This window comes from Psammomys obesus, unplaced genomic scaffold, assembly GCF_907164565.1.
Source record: "Psammomys obesus unplaced genomic scaffold, mPsaObe1.curated_primary_1811, whole genome shotgun sequence".
Lineage (NCBI taxonomy): Eukaryota > Metazoa > Chordata > Mammalia > Rodentia > Muridae > Psammomys > Psammomys obesus.
The window spans coordinates 4,700,662-4,723,752 of record NW_026585685.1 but is presented as its reverse complement, the minus strand read 5'-3'; the positions used below and the strand labels follow the sequence as shown (position 1 = coordinate 4,723,752).

The window sequence follows — 23,091 nt, the reverse complement described above, 5'->3', positions numbered from 1 at the left end:
TGAAAATATAGAGCAAAATACATATAGTACTTCCAAGAATTTAGAATTAAGATCCACCACCACAGATATAAAAATTGTTGTGATCTAGTAATGTGCTAGAGTTTTAATTAATTGCTGGGGTTTATGTCCTGCATTCACATACAGTGTTTGTGAGTCTTTTATATCCCAGTCTGGTCTCAAATTCACTATGTAGCTGAGGATGACCTTGAACTTCTGGTTTTCTTGACTCCACCATACCTGGATAAGAGAACTACAAATGTATCCAATTTATGTAGTATTAGGGGTGGAATCCAGCGGCTTCCTACATGCTGGGAAAGCAGTCTATCAACTGAACCATATCCCCGAATCTCAGTTTTTAACTGAGGCTTTTCATTGATCATCTTAAGTATCTAAAGCTATTTTGACACTTAGGTAACGTTCTCCTGTGAGTTTTATTAAAGTTAAGACTAATCTACTCACTTTTGAGTCTTAATTTTTTTTTTTTTTTTTTTTTTTTAAGGCAAGATCTCACTATGTAGCTCCAGGGTGACTTCAAACCTACAGAGATCCACCTGCCTCTCCCTCTGGAGTTCAGGGACTAAAGGTATATGCCATCATGCCAAGCTTAATTTTAAATTGCTATTTCTATAGCTCAAGCAGGTATAAATTATTTTCAGTCTCATTGAATGTTATTTCCCAAAATACTATAAAACAAATCTAATTTGTTTTATGTGTATGAAAGAGAAAATATCTTAGCACATTATTTATTACAACTCTATGCAATAGCATAATATCTCATACAGCACACCATGGTTTCCTACTATGCATGATGATGACTGAGATCAAACAGTCCTCAACCTCAAGGAGGTCAAAATTTATTAAGAAACAAAAACAGTAAAAAGATCATCAAGGAACCATGTTGTAAAACCAGAGACAGAGCTGGCTAACTTGTCCTAAGTTTCACAAAGGTGACATTCAAGGTAAGTTTGGAAACTTTACTAGAAACCTGCTAGACAAAGAGAAAGGTGGGAATAGGGTGGAATTCCAAATAAAAAGAACAAAACAAGAGCAAAGGGCAACGGGAGACAAAGGTTTGGGAATTGAATTTAGTACCTAGGAGAAACTGAGAGCAGATCCAAAGGTACTATATTATCAAAGATTTGTACATACCACACTAAGGAGAATTTGATCGTTTATCCTACAGGCGGTTGGAGGATACCAGTTTTTTAAAAAATGAATTAATTTTTCAGGATTCTGTTGACCATGTAACAGGTTATCTGAACTAAGGTACTGACAACTTGATATTTTACCTAAAAAAAACTCTTAAAAGTCTAGACAAGTTTCCAAACCATGCTCAGGTGTCAATCATTTTTATAAACCACCTACTAAAGAAAGTAATTTTCTTTATTTAAACAAAATTAATGTTTACCGTCGTCTTTTGAAGGGCGACTTTGGCATATCTGCTGTAGGGATCATCTGTTCTCCCGGCCTTACCCACATTATAGGCCCATCATCGCTCTGAGACCTACACTGTAGTTGGAGGCTGGAAAGTGTACCCCAGGGCAAAGTCATCTAGAAACCAAAGGAATAAGTCACATTTAAAAGATTTTAGACTGTTTACAGATTATCCCCCATCCAAATAAAAGCACTAAAAGCCATTTCACATGTGTATATGAAGAAATAAAGCCATATTGCAAAGAAACATATAAAAAAATAAAGTATTCAATACCAATACTTTCTAACCATTTCTACACAAGAAATTTCTACACATTTCTACACAAGTATGTAAGATTTAATTTTATTAAGCAAGATTAACTTAATACTCTAATTTTATGTGTCTACTAAAAATAATGACCAGCACATTAATAGTCTAAACAAACACTCACTTTCAGAAATGGTGATTCTTCTAACATATCAAGGAACTCTGGAAAATAATCACCAACTTCTTCATCTACTGCTCCAACAAGACTTATCTGCCGCATAGGACCTGCTCGGTAGGTACCACAGCAATATGTCCTGTTGACCTGAGATGAAATGAAAGAGAGAGGGAAAGGGGTTGAAGTGCACTATAAGAACGAGAACTGAGTGTTATTTCCAGTATTAGTATTCCATCTACACACTAAGAATTCAATGGTCAGTTCTTCAGACAAAGTTAACCTTGCAGTCAACCGTGATGTCAGCCACAAACAGAAAAATTTCAATGTGTAAGTCAGCCTACTCATTCAATACCTCAAAGCAAGACATAAAGAAAAATTTCTCTAATAATAACTATTTAATTTTGAAAATACTTTATTTTGAAGTGGAAAGGCAGAGTAAGCAATAAACTGGCAGGGCAAAGGGAGAGAATTGCCAGAGCCGCATTAACCCTTCATGTCCACTGCACATCCCTCAGCTAACCTTCACCTCAAGAAAGACACCAAGGTATCACACTACTCTTAAATTTACCTAATTCAAATATCACAATGTTAACAGCACCTAATTTACACACAGCTCAAAAATATAGGTATCTAGGCTAACTGAAGTGATGTGAACAAAAAGACGTGAGCACCTCTTCCTGCTTGAAAAGAGAAAGAAAGCCTAAAGGAAAGATGGAGTGAAGAAAGGCAGAAGAGAATGAGTACTGCCAAGTTGAAAAGCTTCTTGCCTTATCAAGACCTTCACATCTTATAAGGCTCACCCTTCTTGAGGACTAATGCTGTCATCCAATAACTGCCAAAAGTTAATACTGTTATATTTTTTTACTTAGTGGCATAACTGTCATCAAGTAAATAAATGTGCTATAAAATTTGGGTACTAGATTGAGTGCAGTAATAATGTTTAGTCTATTTGGGAAACTATAACTAAGTTAGAATACCTATTACAACCTTCCTGGTTTCCTCCCTTTACTTACACTAAATAAGACCTCTCCTGTTTCCCTTTACCTATATTTATTTCTGAGTCTCAGCCCCATTCTGGCTTTCAGTTTCTTCCAGATCCAGCTTAGACCTCAAGGTCTACCCCTCACTCATATTCTATCCTAATCCTTGTACCAGCTGCCTACAAACCCCAAGGCATGAAGCATTCAAACCATCAGTTCTACCTCTGAACGTTCCTCAACAGGAGCCAACAAACTCATCATCCCTTAAACACAACTGTAATTGAGAATCCTACCAACTTGTATATAAACATACCTTTTCCATATAGGAAAACTACTTCAGTAATATGTCTCTAGTTCCTGTATTTATCACTTTACCTCACTTTTATTCACTTTCATGCAATTCACACTCACTGCAATATGACTTCTATCTACACCAATCCCCTGAACAGAGCCCTCACGACCTCCTACAGACAAATCAGAAATGTTTTCCCGTCATTTGTTGTCTTCGCTTCCTTCCAGGGATCCTCCTCTAAGTTGCAGAGCTGGCCTATTTCTCATTCAACACATTATCTATAGGTAGTTTAAATTATAATGTGAATTTATTATATGTACCCTGCTACATATATCTGTATCTAATTCTCTAAATTAAAACTGTTCCTCTAAGTCAGATCTGTAAATACAACGTCTCTTGGTCAAGCTGCAGATGCTCAAATGCAGCACCTACAACATCAATCACATTTTCTTCTAGGCTTTCTACTCCTAAACCTGTGTATTTGTTGGGGAAGCGCTGATATTTCTGTATTTGCTTCACTAGGCAATGCAATCATTTTCTCAGTCCCCTAATTAGGAATTTATAAGCCTTTTCCTCATCCTTTAAATAACAAATTTTATCTAAGTAGTGCCTTAATGCAAGAGATAATCATTTTTTATCTAACTGCAAAACCTTAAAATCATACATGAGGGTTTCACCTGAGCATTTCTACATAGTGCCTACAAATGATCTCCTACGGAAAAAATACTTTACCATCCAACTTCCCTTTTCTAAATGCTTCCACTAGCTCAAAATCCTCATAGCTGATCAAGTTCCTTCTGATTATTCCAAAAGAACTGTATGATTTGCCACAGTTTAACATATACTCTAATCCTTGTTGGCTTCCAATTTTATTACTGACTATTATAATTTTGACTTATCCCTGTAGGTAACTAATAGGTCATTGATAAGACAGATCTAAACAAGGTTTCCATGTAAAGAAATCAAGTCCATGAAATTCACAGGTATTAGACAAGTTGGATTTGAAGTTATAACTAGATTAAAATAGTAGTAACAATTAAGGGTTTGGGAATACAGCTCAGAAATAAGAGCACTTGAATGGCATATGTGAGGCCCTGGGTTCAATCCCAGCATTTAATGACAATAACAAAGTAAAGACACTCCAATCTCCTTGCCCAGACAGATCCTACACATCCTCCGATCAAGGTCCATCCAGGTGAGTCTGCCTGGTCTTCCCATCAACACACCCTAAGCAACTCCCGAGATCACACGTCAAGTACTGCAGCCTAGCCTGGCCCCCTACTTGTTGGGCCCTCAGCCTCCAGGTTCTGATCAGGACATAACCCATTCACACAACCATCCAGGCCTTCATAAGACATATCCTAACAGGTCTCCAAGATCTTGCACTACAGTCTTGCCGGGTGACTCCACCTGATTTTCCCCTGCATACACCCTTCTCAAGCTCCACACTTACCCTCGAATCAGGCTTGCACTAGGATACACACCCTGGATGCCCCCAAGAGCCCTGCATCCACCTGATTTCATTCCATATAGCCACACCAAAACTTTAGGGCTGTGCTCTGCTCCAGCCTGCTCCGTCCACGCCAAAGGACAAAACAAGTCCATGCACCCAGACCTCACAGCAAAAACACAAACAACAGCAAAGATCAAGACAGTATTCCTTTCCTCCCACCAAACTCCACTAGTTTGCCAATGAGAATTTCCTAGATGAACCACAGGACATGGAATTTTAAAAACCAACCTTAAACTTCAACGAATTTAAGGAATTTAAAGAAGACCAAAAACAAAACAAAAAACAAAAACAAAACTGCTCAATGAACTGAAAGAGAATAAATGCCTAAGTGATGGCCAAGAAAACACATATTGTAAGTACTAGCTGGAGCAATGAGCCAAGAGAATGAAATTAAAGGGAAACAAACAAAAAACCACCAAATTATCCCTATCTGCAGATGACATGATAGTTACATAAGAAATCCTAAAATTCCTACCAGAAAACTTCTAGAAATAATTGATCATCTCAGCAATGTGGTAAGACAGTCAACTTGCAAAAATAGCTTTTTTATATACCAATAACAAACCTACAGGAAAAAAAAAAAGATCATAGATTCACTCCCATTCATAACAGCCTCAAAAAAAAAAAAAAAAAAAAATTCTAGGAATAAGCCTAACCAAGGAAGTAAAAGGACCTCTACAATGTAAACTTTAAACTTCTAAAGGAAGAGACAAAGATCCTAGAAAATGCAAAGACACTCCATCCTCAAGGGTTAGTAGAATTAATACTGTGAAAATGAACATCCTATCAAAAGCCACTTACTGACTCAATATAATCCCAATCAAAATCCCCATCTCATTCTTCATTAACATTGAAAAACTCCTAAAGTTCAAATGGAACCACATAGGATTCTGGATAGCCAAAACAATACTAAGCAAAAAGGACAATCCTGTAGGGATTACCATTCCAGACCACAAGATATATTACAAAGTTACAGTAATAAAAACAATATGGTACTGGCACAAAAACAGATATGTAGACCAACGGAACAAAATCAAAGACCCATATACATATATATAGTACATATACCTATAGCCATCTGATATTCGACAACATTGCCAAAAACGTATGCTGGAGAAAAGACAGCATCTTCAATAAATGGTGCTGGGAATACTAAATGTATTAAATTAGATTTCTATCTATCGCTTTGCACAAAACTAACTCCAAATAGATCAAAGATCTAAGTGTGAAACCTGAAGTACTTACAGTGCTAGAAGAAAGCATAGGCAGAATCCTACAGGACACAGGTATAAAGATGAACTCTCTAAACTGGGTTTGCCCAGAAACCAAGACCAACAACTGACAAATAGGACCTTTGAAAACCAAAAAGCTTCTGCATGGCTAAAGAAACAATCAAATGAAGAGGAATCTTACAGAATGGGAAAGCATCTTACCAGCTGAACTAAAATAAAATAAAAGACCCATGTAAAAATGGCCTTGCAATCTCTAAACAGTTTTTTGTTTGTTTGTTCTGGTTTTTCAAGACAAGGTTTCTCTGTATAGCCTTAGCTGTCCTGGACTCGCTTTGTAAACCAGGCTGACCTTGAACTCAACAGAGACTGACTCTGCCTCCCAAGTTCTTGGATTAAAGGTGTGTGCCACCAAGCCCGGTTGTCAAAAGAATAAAATAGCTAAAAAGTATCTCAAAAAATGTTCATTCTCTCTAGCAGCAAGAAAATGTTAATCAAAACAATTTTGAGACTTCATCTTATCCAAGTCAGAATGGCAAACATCAACACAACAACTAACAACACTGGAAAGAATGTGAGAAAAAAGAAAGGAATGAGTCCTTACTGCTGGACACCATTTACTTCAGGCATAGGTCCTGGACAATCAGAGATACACCTGACCTAAAAGCCTCCTTCATGTTACTAGAAGGCCCCATAAAAGATTCCAGGGGAGGGAAGGAATGAACAGTCCTACTCAGCTATGACACCTATGAACTACAATATCCAGTAAGCACAATATCCCTAAGGGTGAAATCAGGGCACACATACCTTGTCAGTAACCAACAACTCTCTAGTTGGAATTATGGCCTGCTCAAAAAAAGGAAATCATACCTTGTACTAGACACATAGCCAACTACTGGGGGTTAGTGAAAGCATGGATCCTGGAAGAGAGCCTACAACAGCTACTTTACTAAACCAGCATAAGCCCTAAATGCATTTTCAATATTGATCCTTATTCTCACAGACAAGAATAGGTCGTGTCTCATCAAAGAAACCGCTCCTTGAACAGATGGAGAACATTATAGAAAATCACAACCAATTAAAATTCAGAGAACAAGTAACAATGTGGTGCTCGGCTCCAACTTACACATTCACAACACAACTCCTGCACTTAAGGCTTAGGGATCATAGCAGAAAAGATGGAAAGAACAGGAAGTTTGCTGAGATAATGTCCATCCTAGAAACTACACATGAAATAGTACCAATACGGCGCCTAACTAAGACCTGAACAGGACAACACCAATAGACTGGTTAACATGGAAGAGTGACTCTCATGGGACCTAAACCCTAGATCAAAGGACTACAGGCAACAAAGAATGCTGAGAGCAGGAGAAAATAGTCTTTCCCAGGGAAAAACTCTGCCCCCAACTGGTTATACAATACCAAGTGGTCAAACCTGAAACCATATATATGCAAGTAATTAATATGAACTGAGTAGGCTGAATATTATATATATATACACACACACATACATACATACATACATACATACATACATACATACATACATACATACATACACACATACAGTTAAATAAAGGCCATGAATTTAAGAGAAAGCAAAGCAGGTACTTGGGAAGTGTTGGAAGAGGAGAAAGGAGGGGGAAAATTATATAATTAAATTTTAATTGCAAAAAATTTTAAAAGAAAAAGTATTCATAGCTAATATTTTTTAAGGTTTAAGATAATTACAAAATTAGAGGTAGATATTAAAAATTAGAGTGTAGAGAGAGAAGTCAGTGGCTAAGAGTACGAGCTGCTCTTCCAGAGGACCCATATTTGAATCCTAGCACCCACACGGCAGGTTACAACTCTCTATAACTCTCTGTAATGGGGATATGACACCCATTTCTGGCCTCTGCAGGCATCAGGCACACATGGTACACAAACACAGATGCAGGTAAAGCCACTGGTATTAACTCGAAAGTCTAACTATAGTTAGTAAGACTCAAAAAATATAAAGAAACAAAGGTCTTAAAAGTAAAGGGGGAGCTGGAGAGATGGCTCAGAGGTTAAGAGCACTGGCTGTTCTTCCAGAGGTTCTGAGTTCAATTCCCAGCAACCACATGGTGGCTCACAACCATCTGTAAGAGAATCTGATTCCCTCTTCTAGTGTGCATGAAAACAGAGCACTCGTATACATTAAATAAATCTGTAAAATAATAAAAATTAAAAAAAAAAAGTAAAGGGGGAAATGAATATTTGAGGGAAGACAAATAAATAAGACGTCAAAGAACTGAGCTGTAAATTTATAGTCCCAGACAGAAAAACAGCTATGACAGGATGATCACACAAAGAAAGTGAGTTTGGAGTGGGGGGGAGGGGGTGCTAAGCCACAGAGAGAAGACAACTATAGTAACTTAAGAATAACATTTCAAAAAATGGTCAAGAATATTAGACTTGAGAAAAGAAAAATTACCCAGAATGCATCTTTACTAAAGAACTGGTTAAAGAAGTTAACAAATAATTAATAAAGAAAGAAACATAAGCTGTTAGTTTAGACCTCCAACCCACAGACCAAACTCAGGATTGCCACATTGAACTAGAAAACATTCTACTCATTCATGTCTACTCACGCAATGGCAGAATTAAAGTAGTAAGCACTTGAAATAGAGGCAGATACTATGCAGGCTTCTGTATTCAAAGTTTATATATACCCTCAGTTTAAATAAAGGCAAAATATTATGCAATCCTTTGTAGAAAACTGTTTACCAGCTAGGCATGGTTGTGCACTTTTAGACCAGCACTGGACGCAGAAGCAGGGGGACTGGCCAGCCTGGTTACAGAGTAAGTTCTTGGACAGCCAGGGCTACACAGAAAAACCCTGTCTCAAAAACAACAAAAGAATAGAAAAGGTTTACCCCAATTTAAAACACTCAGAAAAGAAAGCAGACAATGTGTTTAAATATAGACTCTTATCATTCATCTCAGTGTATCAGTAATACAACATGCCTCACATAAATACTTGAATTTATACATGCTAAGGGTAGAAATACAAAAACCAACTATTATACTCTGACAGAGAGAAAAGAGAGGAAGAACTACTGACCCACACTGTCAGCCTGCATTAAAGATTCGAATAAGTGTAAATTCTAGTTACTTTTGTTACTTACACAAGTCAGACTGGGAGCAGCACAAGCAGCCAACATGCACCAGTTGAGTGAATCTGACGCCAAACAAGAAGCCACTAATTATTCCTAAAAGTCTGTCTGTCTTCTTCTCAGTGAGTTTCCTGGGCATATAGCCAGTGAGCTAGGCTTCCTGGCAGCTAAGTACACCTGTGATTAAGTTATAGCCAATAGGAAGGCAAGTTAGAAATGTCATTTTCCTAAGGAACCATCTTGTCTTTCACTTCCTCTTTCTTTGCTAGCAGAATCCTGAGTGCTATAGAAGCAGGGGCATCCAAGCATATAATAAGGAAGGATTGGCCAAACTTAAAGACAGAAGGAACTAGGATCCTGGATAAAGTGAAGCAGTGTTGCTAAACTCTGGCCTGTCATACAAGGAAACATCCTTTCCTAGCCACCATATCTATATTCTCTTTGTTATGGTCATTTTGGTTGCACAGATGACCCTGGCATATTATAGCCTGACCTGGACTTAAGAAGAAAAAAATAGGGGATACAAAGTGAATAAAGTGTAATTAATAAAAAAAAAAATTAAAAAAAGAAGAAAAAAATAACAAAAAACTAGGGAAAAAAAATCTACCCCTACACTACACCCAAAAGCAAGTAATTTAGAGACTTGCAAACCATACAAAGGAGGTGAAGTACAAGTTAAAAGAATATTTTAAATATTGATAAAAGATTAAAAGAGAACACAACAGTCTTCAAATACTTGGAGGCCTGTTTGTCCCCAGTGAGTGCTGAAAAGCTCAGTCTTAGTGTGGTGATGCTGAGATATGCTGGAACTTACTGGGAGAGATAGTTAGAACACTGGGGCATCACCTCCGAAAGAGAGTACCATAGTCACAAAAAAGGTGACACATGATATAGAACGTTCCTAAGAGATTGCTACAAGTGAGCTGGTACCTCTTCCAAATCCCTCTGGCACATGGCCTCTGATCATACTCACCCAGAATGGAACCAAATGTATGCGAGTGATATGCCCTTGAATCCCCAGAACACTGAACTAAAAATAAACCTTTTGTCTTTATAATGTACCTGGTATCTGCTGGTTTGTGATAGCAACAGAAAGTAGACTATGAATTTTAGCACAAGGGAGTAGATTTATATAACTTTACACAAAAAAATAAGAATTATTAAAAAACCAAATCATTCATTTACTATAAATTTATACTATATGTCAGGGACTGTCCTCAACACAGATACAGCAAACCAAACCTACCCCTGACTCCTTAAAGCATACAGTCTAGTGGGGAAAGACATAAACTAATAAAACATTAAATTGTAAACTATAAATTGTAAACTATAATACAGAGTACAAAATCTCAATCCAGAGTATAAACTGTCCCTTAAAGTAACATTCAACTAAAATCTGAGAACAAGTTTAGAAACAAAAATCTATTAACAACTACTAGCACTTGGAAGGCAGAGGCAGGGAAATCTCTGAGTTTGAGGCCAGCCTAGCCTACAGAGTGAGTATCAGGATAGACAGGGCTACACAGAGAAACCCTATCTCAAAAAAAAAAAAAAAAAAAAAAAAAAAAGTAACCCATTAGGTCTAAAGGAAAAGGAAGTTTCCCAATTTACCTCTGTCTGTTCTAGAGTCGTATATCCAGGCTGACCTCAAACTCTGGAGTTCAAAAGATCTTACCTCAACTTTCCATATAGATAGAACTGGAGTGTGTCTTCACAGCAAGCCATACTTGCCTCTGTCAATTTTTAAGCAGGGTCTCTCATGTAACCCAAGATGACCTGGAACTCATACTATATAGTTAAAAATCACCTTGAACTTCTGGTCCGCCTGCCTCTACCTCCCTAGTACTGGGATTACAGGTGTATGCCACTGTATCTGGTTTACATGGTGCTGGGATCCAACCCAGGGCTTTGTGCATGCTAGGTTGCTAGCCTACTAGCAACATGAGTTCCACCTTCAAATTCCGATATTTGCATTTTTTATTTTGTTTGTTTAGTGCTTTGTTTGTTTAGTGTTTGTTTGGGGGGAAAGAGACCAGGTAGGAGGGTTCTATAATAGCCCAAGTAAGAAATTGCTCAAAGGCAGTGAAATGGAAGAAAATATATATAGAAAATATAGGAAGAAAATACATATAGAAAATATCAAGGAGATTAAACAGTCAGGACTGACTGAAAGAGCATCTGACAGGAAACAAGAATATGTATCAAAGATTACTACCAACCGGTATCCTTTATAACTAGATAGGAAATATCAGTCATTATGTCCTCTGGAAGAGAAGTTTGGGTGGGAAGATCTTCTGTTTTAGACATCATGAATTTGAAGCATGGGACAGGTAGGGTAAAGACCCCAAAGATGTGCATGTTCTAAATTCTCAAATCTATGGATGTTACCTTATCAAAAAAGGGACTTTGCAAATATGAAAAAATAAGGATACTGAGATGGATTATCCAAGTAAACCCCAAAGGTAATCCCATGCATCCTCATCTCTCTTCCACAGCTAAGTTCCAAGAGTCCTAAGAGTGAGGAATAACATATTCTAACTCCCTGGCAAAAATGTAACGGTTCTTAGCTGTAGCAATTAAAAGCCCCAGAGAAAAAACACTGATGGTTGAAGCTTTACTCACAAGGCTATAGATTCCTTACTGAGTCACAAAGCCCCACCTATGTGACTTCAGGGTTTCTCACCAGTTTTATGCTAACTCGTGTTTAAATATGAACACACAAGACCACTTTTGAAAAAAACCTGTAATACAATTAAAACATGAAGACAAACAGAATTTGTAGAGACAAAACATGAAAGAAAATTTGATTATTTTAATAATTAAAATAATTTCACCAGAGGGATAAGAGAGGGTATAACATCCATGATAGAATAACAGAAATAAGAATGAAACCTCTCAAATTCAATACATTTTAGCTAAAATTCATCTACAGTAGGAAAAGGAGACAGCAGAACAAAAAAGAAAAATATGTAATTTTAAAAAATTAGAGGACCAACCTGTGCTTGCGATTTAAAATAGCTACAGCAATATAATAATAACCCATAGAAAAAAAGGAAATTAAGGCCAAGAAGAGGCTCCAAGGGTAAAGGCATTTGCCACTAGGCCTAATGGGTTGAGTTCGATGCCCAGGACTCACATGGTAGAAAGAAAAATATCCCTAAGTTGTCCTTTGACCTCCACATGTACATGCTACCCATGTGTGTATGCATAAGACCAATGTAATAAAAAATTAAGTAGGGCTAGAGAGATGGCTCAGAGGTTAAGAGCACTGGCTGTGCTTCTGAAGCATCTAAAGGCCCTGAGTTCAATTCCCAGCAACCAGATGGTGGCTCACAACCATCGGTCCCCTCTTCTGGCATGCAGATTTGTATGCAGGCAGAACACTATGTACATAATAAATCCTTTTTTAAAAAATAGGTAAATTAGGCCATTAGTTGGGAGACCTAACACAATAAAAATTTCTGCAAACAGAGAAAAAAAAGCCAAGGGAAGGAAATTAACAAAGAATTAAAGCTAGAAATGTAGCTTAGCTCAGTGATAAAATACTTACTTGTCTAGCAGGCTTAAGAATCTAGAGTCAGCCCCCAGAGGAAAAAGAGAAAAGAGGGTGAGAGGAGAGGGAAAAGAAAAGGTAAAAAGAGAGGTAACTGGGCGTAGGGAAGTAAGAAAAGGGAAAGGGAAGAAAAACATAGTAGAAAATGTACTTAAATGAAAGAACCTCTATTTCCATATAGAAAGCCGGAGAACTGAGTTCAACTTCGCTGATGAAGTTTATTTCTTGAGTTTCATGATATAAATCTAGCTGTTCGTAACTTATACTTCTTTATATTTATAATGCTTGATGCACTTCAGTAATTAAAAAAAAAAAACCTTATCTCAAAATGTATTACCCTTAATATTCTCAATTTTTATAATGAAGAAATGTTGAAAACATTCAAAGATAGTGGGAGGATAGTACGGAAAGAAGGGCTCAAAAAGAATCAGAAATGACAACACTTAAATTTAAGAAACATTGGAATAATGCCTTTAAAAATTGAAGAAAATTACCTAATCTACAACTCCAGACCTATCTGAACTACCAACCAAATGGCACAGGAGAACAGACTCCCTATATGTGAGTGAAGTCTTATTTGAGACACTTTACTTTTCTGTGGAATCTTAGAAAAGAAAGAAAAAAAAATCCCAGGATATACTTGTGGATAGACATTTACAACAACAATAACTACAACACAGCAACATTATAAAGCAGTAAATGCTCAACAAGAAAACTGCAATGTCCTATACCATCAACCCAGAGGCTGACAATCAACGAACTAGTTTTGTACATCAACATAATTCTCATATGACACTGCTGAACCAAAACCTGGATCCTAAAGAATAATACATGTGATGTGGTAGTAAAAGTCACATATGTTGTTTTATGTTCACGCTCTGATGAGCGCTGCTTCTCTCTTGCCTAACATGACCTGGGGCAAGTGGGCAAGACGCTGTAGTTAACTTTAAGCATATTTCCTATTTAGGGTGGTAGATCAAATGCAGGCCTTCTGTCTAAAGAAGGGATTACCAGAGGCTTTTTTCCCCTGAGTGGCTAAGAATACGCAAGGTCAGGCTCCCAGAACTACAGTGATAATCATGATGACATAAACTGGACATGAGTCAGAAAGAGTCGCAAAGGTAACTTACCAGTATAAGCAAGTTTCTAAAGTGTTGAACATTGGGCCATTTACCAGATTAAAAATGCAGCATAAAAAGTGCACTGTGAAAAAAAAAAAAAAAAAAAAAAAAAAAGTGCACTGTGAACACCCATATCGACCTCACTCTTCTTCCACAGGAGATCAAAGTTGTTAGCCTCTCTGGTGCTAGAACCCAAATTTAGCTGGAGACTATCAAAATATACATCAAACCAAAGTATGTAATTGGTAGAAATTATAAACTACAAATTCAAGTCAAAGACTTGCTTCTAGGAAAAAGAAAGAAAGAAAAACTTGTCTTTTAAAGGACACATACAAAGCAACAATTCGTTTGTATAACTTATCCCCTTTTTTCACGTAAAATACAGGAGGCAAAGGTTGGAGAAGTAGGGAATGGCTTATTATTACTGAAGATCCTAAACAAATGGGTAGTTTCTGTTTGGGACAGTGAAAAATATCTCTGGAAATGGACCCTGATGATGATTGTATAACATTCTGAATGTGATTAATTCTACAATATCACAGCCTTTAAATGGTTAAAATGGTAAAGCTTATTTTATATTTTATAACAACAGGGCTTGTAATATAGGTGAGTTAATACAGTGCTTGTCTAGCATGCATGGAGTCCTAGGCTCAATTCTCAGAACAACATACTCTGGCCCTGGTAGCACTGCCTGTAGTCCTAGCATTCAGAAAGTAGAAAGGCGAGTAAGAAGTTCAAGGTCATCTACACACCAAGTCAGAGGCCAGTGCCTGATGTATAAGACCCCTGTCTCAAAAGAATAAAATAAAATTAAAAAAATTAAAAAAAAAGCAGGCTGAGGTTCAGAATCTAGAACACAAACAGGCAAAGTGCAGAGTGGGAATATCTTTTCTAAGAGACCAAGACAGGTCAAGGGACTGGGGAGATAACTAAATCCATAAGTATTTAAGTATTTAATATACAAGTATAAGTACCTGATTTCAGATCCCCCAAACCCTAGAATCCCAGTGCTGGGGAGGAGGAGATAGGTGCATCCTAGTGAAATTACTTTCTGAGCTCCTAGACTCAGTGAGAGATATTGCCTCAAAAAATAACACAAAGAATAACTGAGGACATATGATGCTGACCACTCTACATATACAAATAAAACTAAATTTTCAATCTTGAAGAATAGGCCATAGGCAAATAAGCTGACTTTCCTAAGCAGTGCTTGTAAGTCTTCACAAAACCTTACAGAGAGATAAAGTCCCAAAGGATTACCGACCCAAAAAGGGGTTTTAGAATAATTTTGTACTGTATAGATTTTAGACAAGATTAATGTCAGTTTATGATGTTATGAACTTTCTAAGACTGTACCTACGTACCAAATGAAAAGAATTACAGTAATGGTAGGCAGCATGTGATGTAAAACAATGCCTCTTAAATTTCCCTATTTACAGGAATTGAGTCATCTGGGGAACTTCTCTCAGAAAGCAAAAAACAAGCTGAGTAGCATCATTTCCTAACGTATGTTACAACACAGTGGGAGGAGGTAGCAACATGTCAGGAGGTAAGTAAAGAGAACAGAGCAAACAATAATGCAAGCAGGGAAAATCCCACCTTAGTAAAATCAGGAGAGAACAGTGTGGAATTAATCATGCTTAGCAGGCACTCAGAGAACGTGGTATGTTTGTAATAGTCACAAAATATTAAGCAACTACCTGTCAATGTACACACTGCTCTATGTCAACATACACATGGTTCTTGATGTTAAAAACTCTCATTGCAGTTATTCTATACCATTTCTCAGAGTTCACTAGGTCCCAATGTTTATCCCATACACAAAACCTCCAAAACCACCAGTTAAGACTCAGAATACCAAGCTTGAGGTAGATCATACTGAAAACCCTGGAAAGACTGTTAAACAGGGATGGACTGTTTTGTAGAACTTGTACTTCAGGAAGAAGCCTATTTAAAGCTGATTGTTTAAAAAACAGAAAGGAAAAAGCAAGCCAGCAATCTTCCTAACCTTGTGACCTATGAGTAGAAAAACATTTTTTAAAACATCCCGTGGAAAAGCACTGAGTGGGTCAAGGTGAGCTGATTACAAGCTGTACTAAGAACAGAGAAAATAATCAAACCTACTATGTACACTGTTTTATTTTCTAAAGGCTGTTTTATTTTCAAGTATTTATTTTTCCCTTTTACACAATGCACTAATACTTAGTTCCTCAAGGGTTTAACTATTTACCAATTACATACCATTCTACTAATTCCACTCTTCAACACAACTGTCCACATTAGAAAAATGTCAATATATTAATCAAAGGTTACAGAGTTAATAACCTTATGCTAACATGAGACGGTAATCATTGTTTTTTGTTATTCTTTAAAACAAGACATTAAAGTTGGATAATCCAACCCTGCAGGATGTTAATTACTTTTTAGAATATTATTGTTACGAAAGCAGCATTTGCAAATAACACTACCCAAATAAAGTTATAAAGATATAACTGACTCTTACTCAGGCCACTACAAAGCAAGCCTGACTACACTTTTTAAGTATGCCTTCAATGAGATTTCCAATCGGAAGTACAGAAATTCTTTGAGGAGAAAGATTAAATACAGAACTTAAAAATGAACGTTTGCCCTCAGCACATTTGCACCCATCATCCTTCTTCATGTACCTTCAATCTCAGTGTTTAAAACAATTCCCATTTTAACTCAAGTATAGTGTTAGTTTGTTGCTGTTTTCATGTGTAAGTCTTGTATGGATTTTAACTGGCCTTTCTAACTTCATCAGAACTACCTGAGAGTGTTAGAAATGCAGTTATGAGCAGATGGAAAGACAACTCAGAGGTTAAGAGCACTGGCTGCTCTTCCAAGAACACCTGGGTTCCATTCCCAGAAGCCATACAGCAGCTCTTAACATGTATAACTGAGTTTCAGGTTCCCTCTTCTGACCTCTGCAGACACCAGGCATATGCATGCTTCACAGACACACATTCAGGCAAACACCAACAATACACATTAAAATATATAAGAATTTCCGCTGAATTATATGTACATCATAGTTTGCTAAGCCCTAGACTTTCATACCATTAACAGAAAGGAAAAACAAAACAAACAAACAAACAAACAAAAAACTCCTCATTAAGGATCTGCATTTAATCTTGGACTTAACAATGACTTCCTCTTTCCTAAAGGCCTGTGGTCTTTGAAAGAACTAAAAGATTGAAGCTTTTATCAGTTCCTCTGTTACCACAGGGCTACTCTAACATAGGGAGCTAAGGACCAAAGACTTTATATTGTAAAGTCATAACAACTCAGCCTTAAATACTTGAGTTTTCGGATAGCCAATACTGTAACTATAATTTACACCAAATTAAAAAGATTACAAATACATTTATCTCCAAATGTATGTAAGATAGTATTTTTTAAGGAAAGAAGACATTTCTTTGTGAACATTAATTTCTCTATTAACTGACCTTAAGATTCCACAAACATTCAAACATTTTTGGTCAACACTGGTAATAAGCCAATGACCAATTAAAAATTAGAAGTGAATACTCCTTCAGAATTATAAAAGCATCTTATTGCATGCTCTCTTACAAATTCAAGTTCACAAAACTAGTCTTTAGCAGTCCCTAGCTGCTAAATAATCAAACAAGGATCAGCTTAGCATACTAGTTGACATAATGAACTTACCTCTTGGAGTGTTAAAATATTTGATGATTATAAAATCTTAAAAAACAACCTATATATGGATCCTAGTCTAAACCAATACAATAATTTAAAAATATAAAAGTAATAGACGTTCTAACTTTTCTTACATGAAACAAGCCTACAGTTTACTTCATGAGCTGAAGTTCCCAGGGGAGAAAGAAAGAGAGGTGCCTGTGGTTAGGCTAAAGATTCTAAAAGGCTAATTGACAAGAATTCAGTGATTATGGCAACCTGGAATTCTGCAGTTCCTAAACTACCTTGGGATATTTTTAGCCCTACTTAATAACTATTTAGTACACACCTGTTTGACTTATCATCCTTTATCATTTATCAGGTAACCCTTTGTGGAATGTGGTTTTTATATTAACAGCTCCTCCTGCTACAGAGAACAAATTCTAGAGCAGTGCTTAGTGAATCCTCATATGCATAAGAGCCAGCTGAGCTTACTTCAAACATTCAGATTCAGATTTGAAAAATTTCAGTAAAAGCAAGAGCAGACATTTCGAACAAGCACTGTGGTGATGCCAGAAATACTCTGGCACATTTTCATAGCAAGGTTCTAAAAGCTATTATTACAATACTCAAAATCCACCACCACCACCTCCACCACCATCACCACCACCACCCCAGTGTTTTGCAAAGCACTGGTGTTAATGATGTTTCCAATTAAATTCTTAACTTACAAACCTAACACTTTTCCATCTTTCTATTACTTGATCTATCACATGCTGTTTAATTTTTAAAGGTTGATTTATGTGTGTTTGTGAGTGTTATCTGTACATGGTGGTATGCATACCTGTGTGTGCACAAAGGCTGTAAGAGGGCATCAGATCACTGAGCTGGAGTTACAAGTGTTTGCAAGAGCCCCAGCTAGTTAAACGGGTGTTAGGATCCAAACTCCAGGCCTCACGACTGCACAGCAAGTGTTTTTAACCACTGAGCCATCTCACCTGCTAGCTATGTTATCTTTTTATCACTCCATTACTATTAAAATCTAGGAAATATATCCTAGCCGCCTTCCTTTTGGGGTCTCTTCCCAAATTCTCACACTTACATGCGACACATTACACCTTTAGCTTCACCTCTTCTCCATTCCACTGCCACCTCTAGTTTACCTACATGTTAATTAATCCAAAACCTGCATTTCTCAACCTGAGACCCACATATTCGGCCACTAAGAAATCTTTCTACCAGCCAAACTCTGTTGGCTTGGTTTGGAATTGTTTCATGCCTAGCTGTGAGTGCCTTTTAGTCTGGAAAGTTAGCTTGTCTCATCATACCCACAGCTAGGACACACACTCTGTAATTACGAATTGTCCTTGTTTTCCTGAGCTAAACACAAACATCTTTGGTCACTAGTTTGTGAGTGTTGGGTTGTTTCCACTGTGAGGTTCTCATAATGTTAAAAATAACTCATGTTAGAAACCCTTTCCACATGAAAGGTTTATAGTTGAGACATTACATATATTTTACTACTTATAATAAAAATCATGTCTACAAAAAAAGAGAAATCTTTCACAAATGTACACAAAATATCTCCAACAGCGAGGGCCAGTAGCTCCATAGAACAGCACTTGTCCAGCACACACAAAGTCCTGGTTTCAGTCTCTAGTACTAAAGACAGGGTGAGAGTAAGAAGCACATCAAAAATATCTCTTAAACACCACAGCACCCCTACACCAGACACCAGCCTTTCAACCCTGCATTAACTTTCCTTTATCCCCATCATTTTCCTATTTTAAGTCACATCTTAAAACTTGCCCTCTTTCACTAAACCCAGTTAGCTTCCACTTAAGAATTTCTCAAATCTCATTATTTTCTCAAAAACTGGTATCAATTTAGACATGGAACTTTTCTGATCCAGTTACTATAGTAATCTAATCAGTTTTCTTTCTTTCAAACTCATTTCATCATCTACCTTACCCTTTATTTTTTTAGAAGTATAGTTTGTTGGCACTGCTGCTAAGAGTCACTAGTAATCCCCCATAAACTTTAAAAAAAAGTTTTTAGCATGCCACATAACGCTCTTCACACTCCTGACTATCGCCCTCAGTGTTTTTATTCTCTCCCCCTTTTCTTACTCTAACCAATCTTAAGAATCAGAATGCCCCTTTGCTTCACCAAGCTATTTGCAGCTCCCTGAATGTGGCACATTCTCAGGACTGTATTTGCACAAACAAAATTCCTTTTGTTAAACAATGACCATACGTACGGAGTTAAGTACTGATCTGCTTTGAAGATTCTCCTATATATAACATGCCTTAAAATGCCTTCTAATCAGCAAACCCTGTTCCCTCAATCACAGGCTTTTCCTGGGCACACCTCTGTTCTTCTTTAACGGTTTTATAATTGCCACTTTACTCACCTCCCTACTAGGCTAAATTCATCAGTTAGTCCTTTTTAAGAACTGAGTGTCCAGAACCCATTAGATGCTCAATAAAAGCTAAAACCTATCTTGAAATACAGTTATAAACAATTATTACGGCTACATTTTCAAACTATAAAGAAAACAATTTTTAAAAGCCCACAATTTTTACTTGATTACAAAACAGATTTCCAAAATATCCCACATGTTCACTGAATTCCCAGCATCTAAGCATATTTGTTTAAAAAAATGAAATAAAATCAAAGCTTCTCCTACTTTGCACTGAGATACAACTTTAGCTTTATAACCACAATGTTAGACGAAGTACTCTCATTCCCAATGGTCACAGTGAGGGGTCAGATGGCCTCAGTTTCCATCCTGACTCTTCTCCTTACTAATGGTCTGACTCTGGGTAACAAATTAGAAGTTTCTTCAATGGACAGCAGGGATAGATTGCTTACGTACCTCCTGATTGTTTCAAATATTCTGATCTGAATGTACAAACACTTCTACAAGCCATGAACAAACGGGAACTAATGTGCTAGCATCCATCTCCACATCCATCAAAGATTCACAAACTTCAAGATTTACAAATTTCAAGTTTCCTGTACAAGTCCTTGAACCACAAGAGCAACAAGACCCACAGTCTTCTATCCTCTTATGTGGCTAAAACAGCAATATCTAATTCCATAATAATCTAATATATTCTTTAAGAATACTTATTTTATAAACCACAAAGTAAATCTCATGGTAAGTTGTTGGTACAGTCATTTAAATATCAGCTCCACTTAAAAAATTAATTGGAGGACAAAAATCAGCAGGGAATACCATTTTGAGATGTTTCATTTTTAGTCTGAATACTGTCAACATGCAAACTCAACCTATAGACTAATATAAAAGTTTAAAAAAAATCACCTTTACAAAACTGTATCTCCCCCCAAATTTCTGGCTTATTTTTTAGATGTGCTTGCTGGTCTGTCAGAATAGAAAATTCATTTCATCTCTCTAATCTCTCTAATCATCTAATCTAAAAAAGTGAAGGAACAGGTGAACTCCGCTCTCAGCAGTACCTTTATTTGTGCTATGGAGTAGATTAGAACTGTTTATTTCTTTTTCAGTATTTATAAAAGTAGGATTCTCTAACTTTCAAAGGGCAAAACTCCTTTAAAAAGAAAAAGAAAGGAAAATCTACTACAAAAGTCAGTACTTTGGTACCTGATTGCGGTAACAAGGCCAAACTCCAAGACGAAGCCCTTTACTGCACATGGAGTTCCAACATCTTGGGCAGACTCATCTTGCGACCTCTCCAGATTAGCTGCTCCTGCTCTCTCTACTGCAGAGAGAACTTCAATTAGAGAAATTCTGAAGCCCATGAATCTAAATTGGATACTCCCCTCATTGGAGGCAAGGATGGTAAAGACTCACTAAAAAATTCAAGTTAAGGACGGGTCAAGTAAGTCTTAGTGGCTTGAATCCACTATAATGTAAGCAGCTGAGAGTCGGATTTTTATAACCTTATTTACATTAAAAAAGGTTAAGGGAAAAGAAAGGCTGTAAAACCTAAAAATGCAGACTATATAAATCTTTAAAAAGTGATAGTCGCCACTAAATTTGAATCACAGTTCTACAATTTAAACCTAGTGCTGCCCATTCATATTCAGTCTTTCTGAGAAAAGCAAGCAAAAAAAAAAAAGATTTTTAAAACGTTCAGATTCATTTCTGTTCTTTTTAATGCTCTACAGTAACTCCACTGAAAGGAATGCTTGGCTAAAAAGTGGTTAGAAAGGAGCGTTTCCCTGCTGACTTAAGCCTAACTGCCCAAGCAAGGCTTCAGAAAATGTCTTTACCTACAACAGTGCAAGGCAGAGGGAGCAGAGGCAATGGCGGTCTCTCCAGTGACATTCCCAAGGCACATAAATGGGGTGTATTTCTGGGACAGACTGCCAACAAGTTACTAAAAGAACTTAAGCAAAATCTGGTAAATAAATAAACCAACACTGATGTGTTCTACTCCGGTATCAGAGTTTTAACTAATTTTACCCTGAGGCTATTATGTCTAAATCATATACTCTACGCTAGCATTGCCTGAATGTAAAGCCCGGATTCGTTTTCAAGCTGATTTCCATAAACTCACAATGATGTCTAAAGCATTTCGTCAAGCAAATAGCACACCCCACAGCAAAGATCTTAGCAATCAGGAATTACAATCTGAAAATCAAGACAGTCTACAGTACTTTATTACCTGGGATTTTTATGTGTGCAGGTGTGTTGCACAATACAATGAAGTCAATACTGCTGTGAAACTGTATTTACTATCCAATTAAATAATAATTTTACCTTACCTGAGTGTGAAAATTTGAAATGGTGGTTGTTTCAATATCTTTCTTGCCCAAAATTTCCATTTTCACTGGAGTGTTGGGGAAATTAAAAGCAAAGTAGTCCAAGAAGTCTGGGAGATAAGCAGCCGCTCCATGCACTATTGCTAAAGCATAGCAGGCAGCATTTTTCTCATTTTCACTGAATGTCAAAGCAAGAAACTCCTCAGAAAATCTCTCCATCTCCATTGGAGACAAAAATGAGAGTTCGTCCATGTATGCATGAAGGACAAGAGCACCACCATTGGACTGGTGTTCTTCGTGAATAAAGTTGCTAAATTTAGTACCTGTTTTTAAGAAATTTCTGCGAATAGAATGTTCCTGGTGCGTTGTAAAAGGTGTCTGTACTCCCTGGGGCACCCGATATTCTTGCATGCCCAAATTTAATCTGCACAGCTGTTCATCCTTCAGATACCTGAAGGACTCCTTATTAAGTCCTGAAGTGCTATTTAGCTGTCCTTGGGGGAGACTCTCTCTGCTGATGCGGGTCAAGCCGGCACAGACGGTTTGCACTTCCTTATTGTACATTTTAAGGCGCCTTCCTCGCATGTCTTCTCGATGTTTCTTTTTCTTTTTCTTCTTTATTTTCTTCAAGACAAAATCATCAGCTCTCTGGGTTTTACCATTTTCATCTGCTGTTTCTGGCCACAATAATTAAAAATAAGTTAGTTGCTAGGACCAGTGTCAATATACATGTGTCTTAAGGTACTTATCTAAAATTAAATACCCTCTCCTTAATTTCTGAGAATTTGTTATTACATCTTTTATCATTAGAAACAAAAGTGAGACAAAGATCTTAAAATACAGTAACATTCTGGGTCAAATGTTATACTTAAAAAAAAAATAACGAGTTACTGGTGGAACTACCTACAGTTAAGTGTATGTACAATGCCATGGATTCAATCCCCAGCAACACACACACACACACACACACACACACACACACACACACACACACACAC

At 37.0% G+C, this 23,091-nt stretch overlaps 1 protein-coding gene across 3 annotated transcripts in view; it reads right to left on the bottom strand.

The window, feature by feature from the left end:
* The window catches only part of Rsbn1 (round spermatid basic protein 1), a 44,516-nt gene that overhangs the window by 7,579 nt on the left and 13,846 nt on the right, over positions 1-23,091 (bottom strand). For 2 of the 3 annotated variants that reach the window (XM_055628730.1, XM_055628735.1), the window contains exons 2-4: positions 22,097-22,770; positions 1,866-2,003; positions 1,409-1,551 (exon numbers count right to left, since the gene is read on the bottom strand). In XM_055628730.1, coding sequence (XP_055484705.1) covers positions 1,409-1,551; positions 1,866-2,003; positions 22,097-22,770 — 955 coding nt within the window. The remainder of the gene's footprint in view (positions 1-1,408; positions 1,552-1,865; positions 2,004-22,096; positions 22,771-23,091) is intronic. The other variant, XM_055628742.1, reaches the window with a different exon arrangement.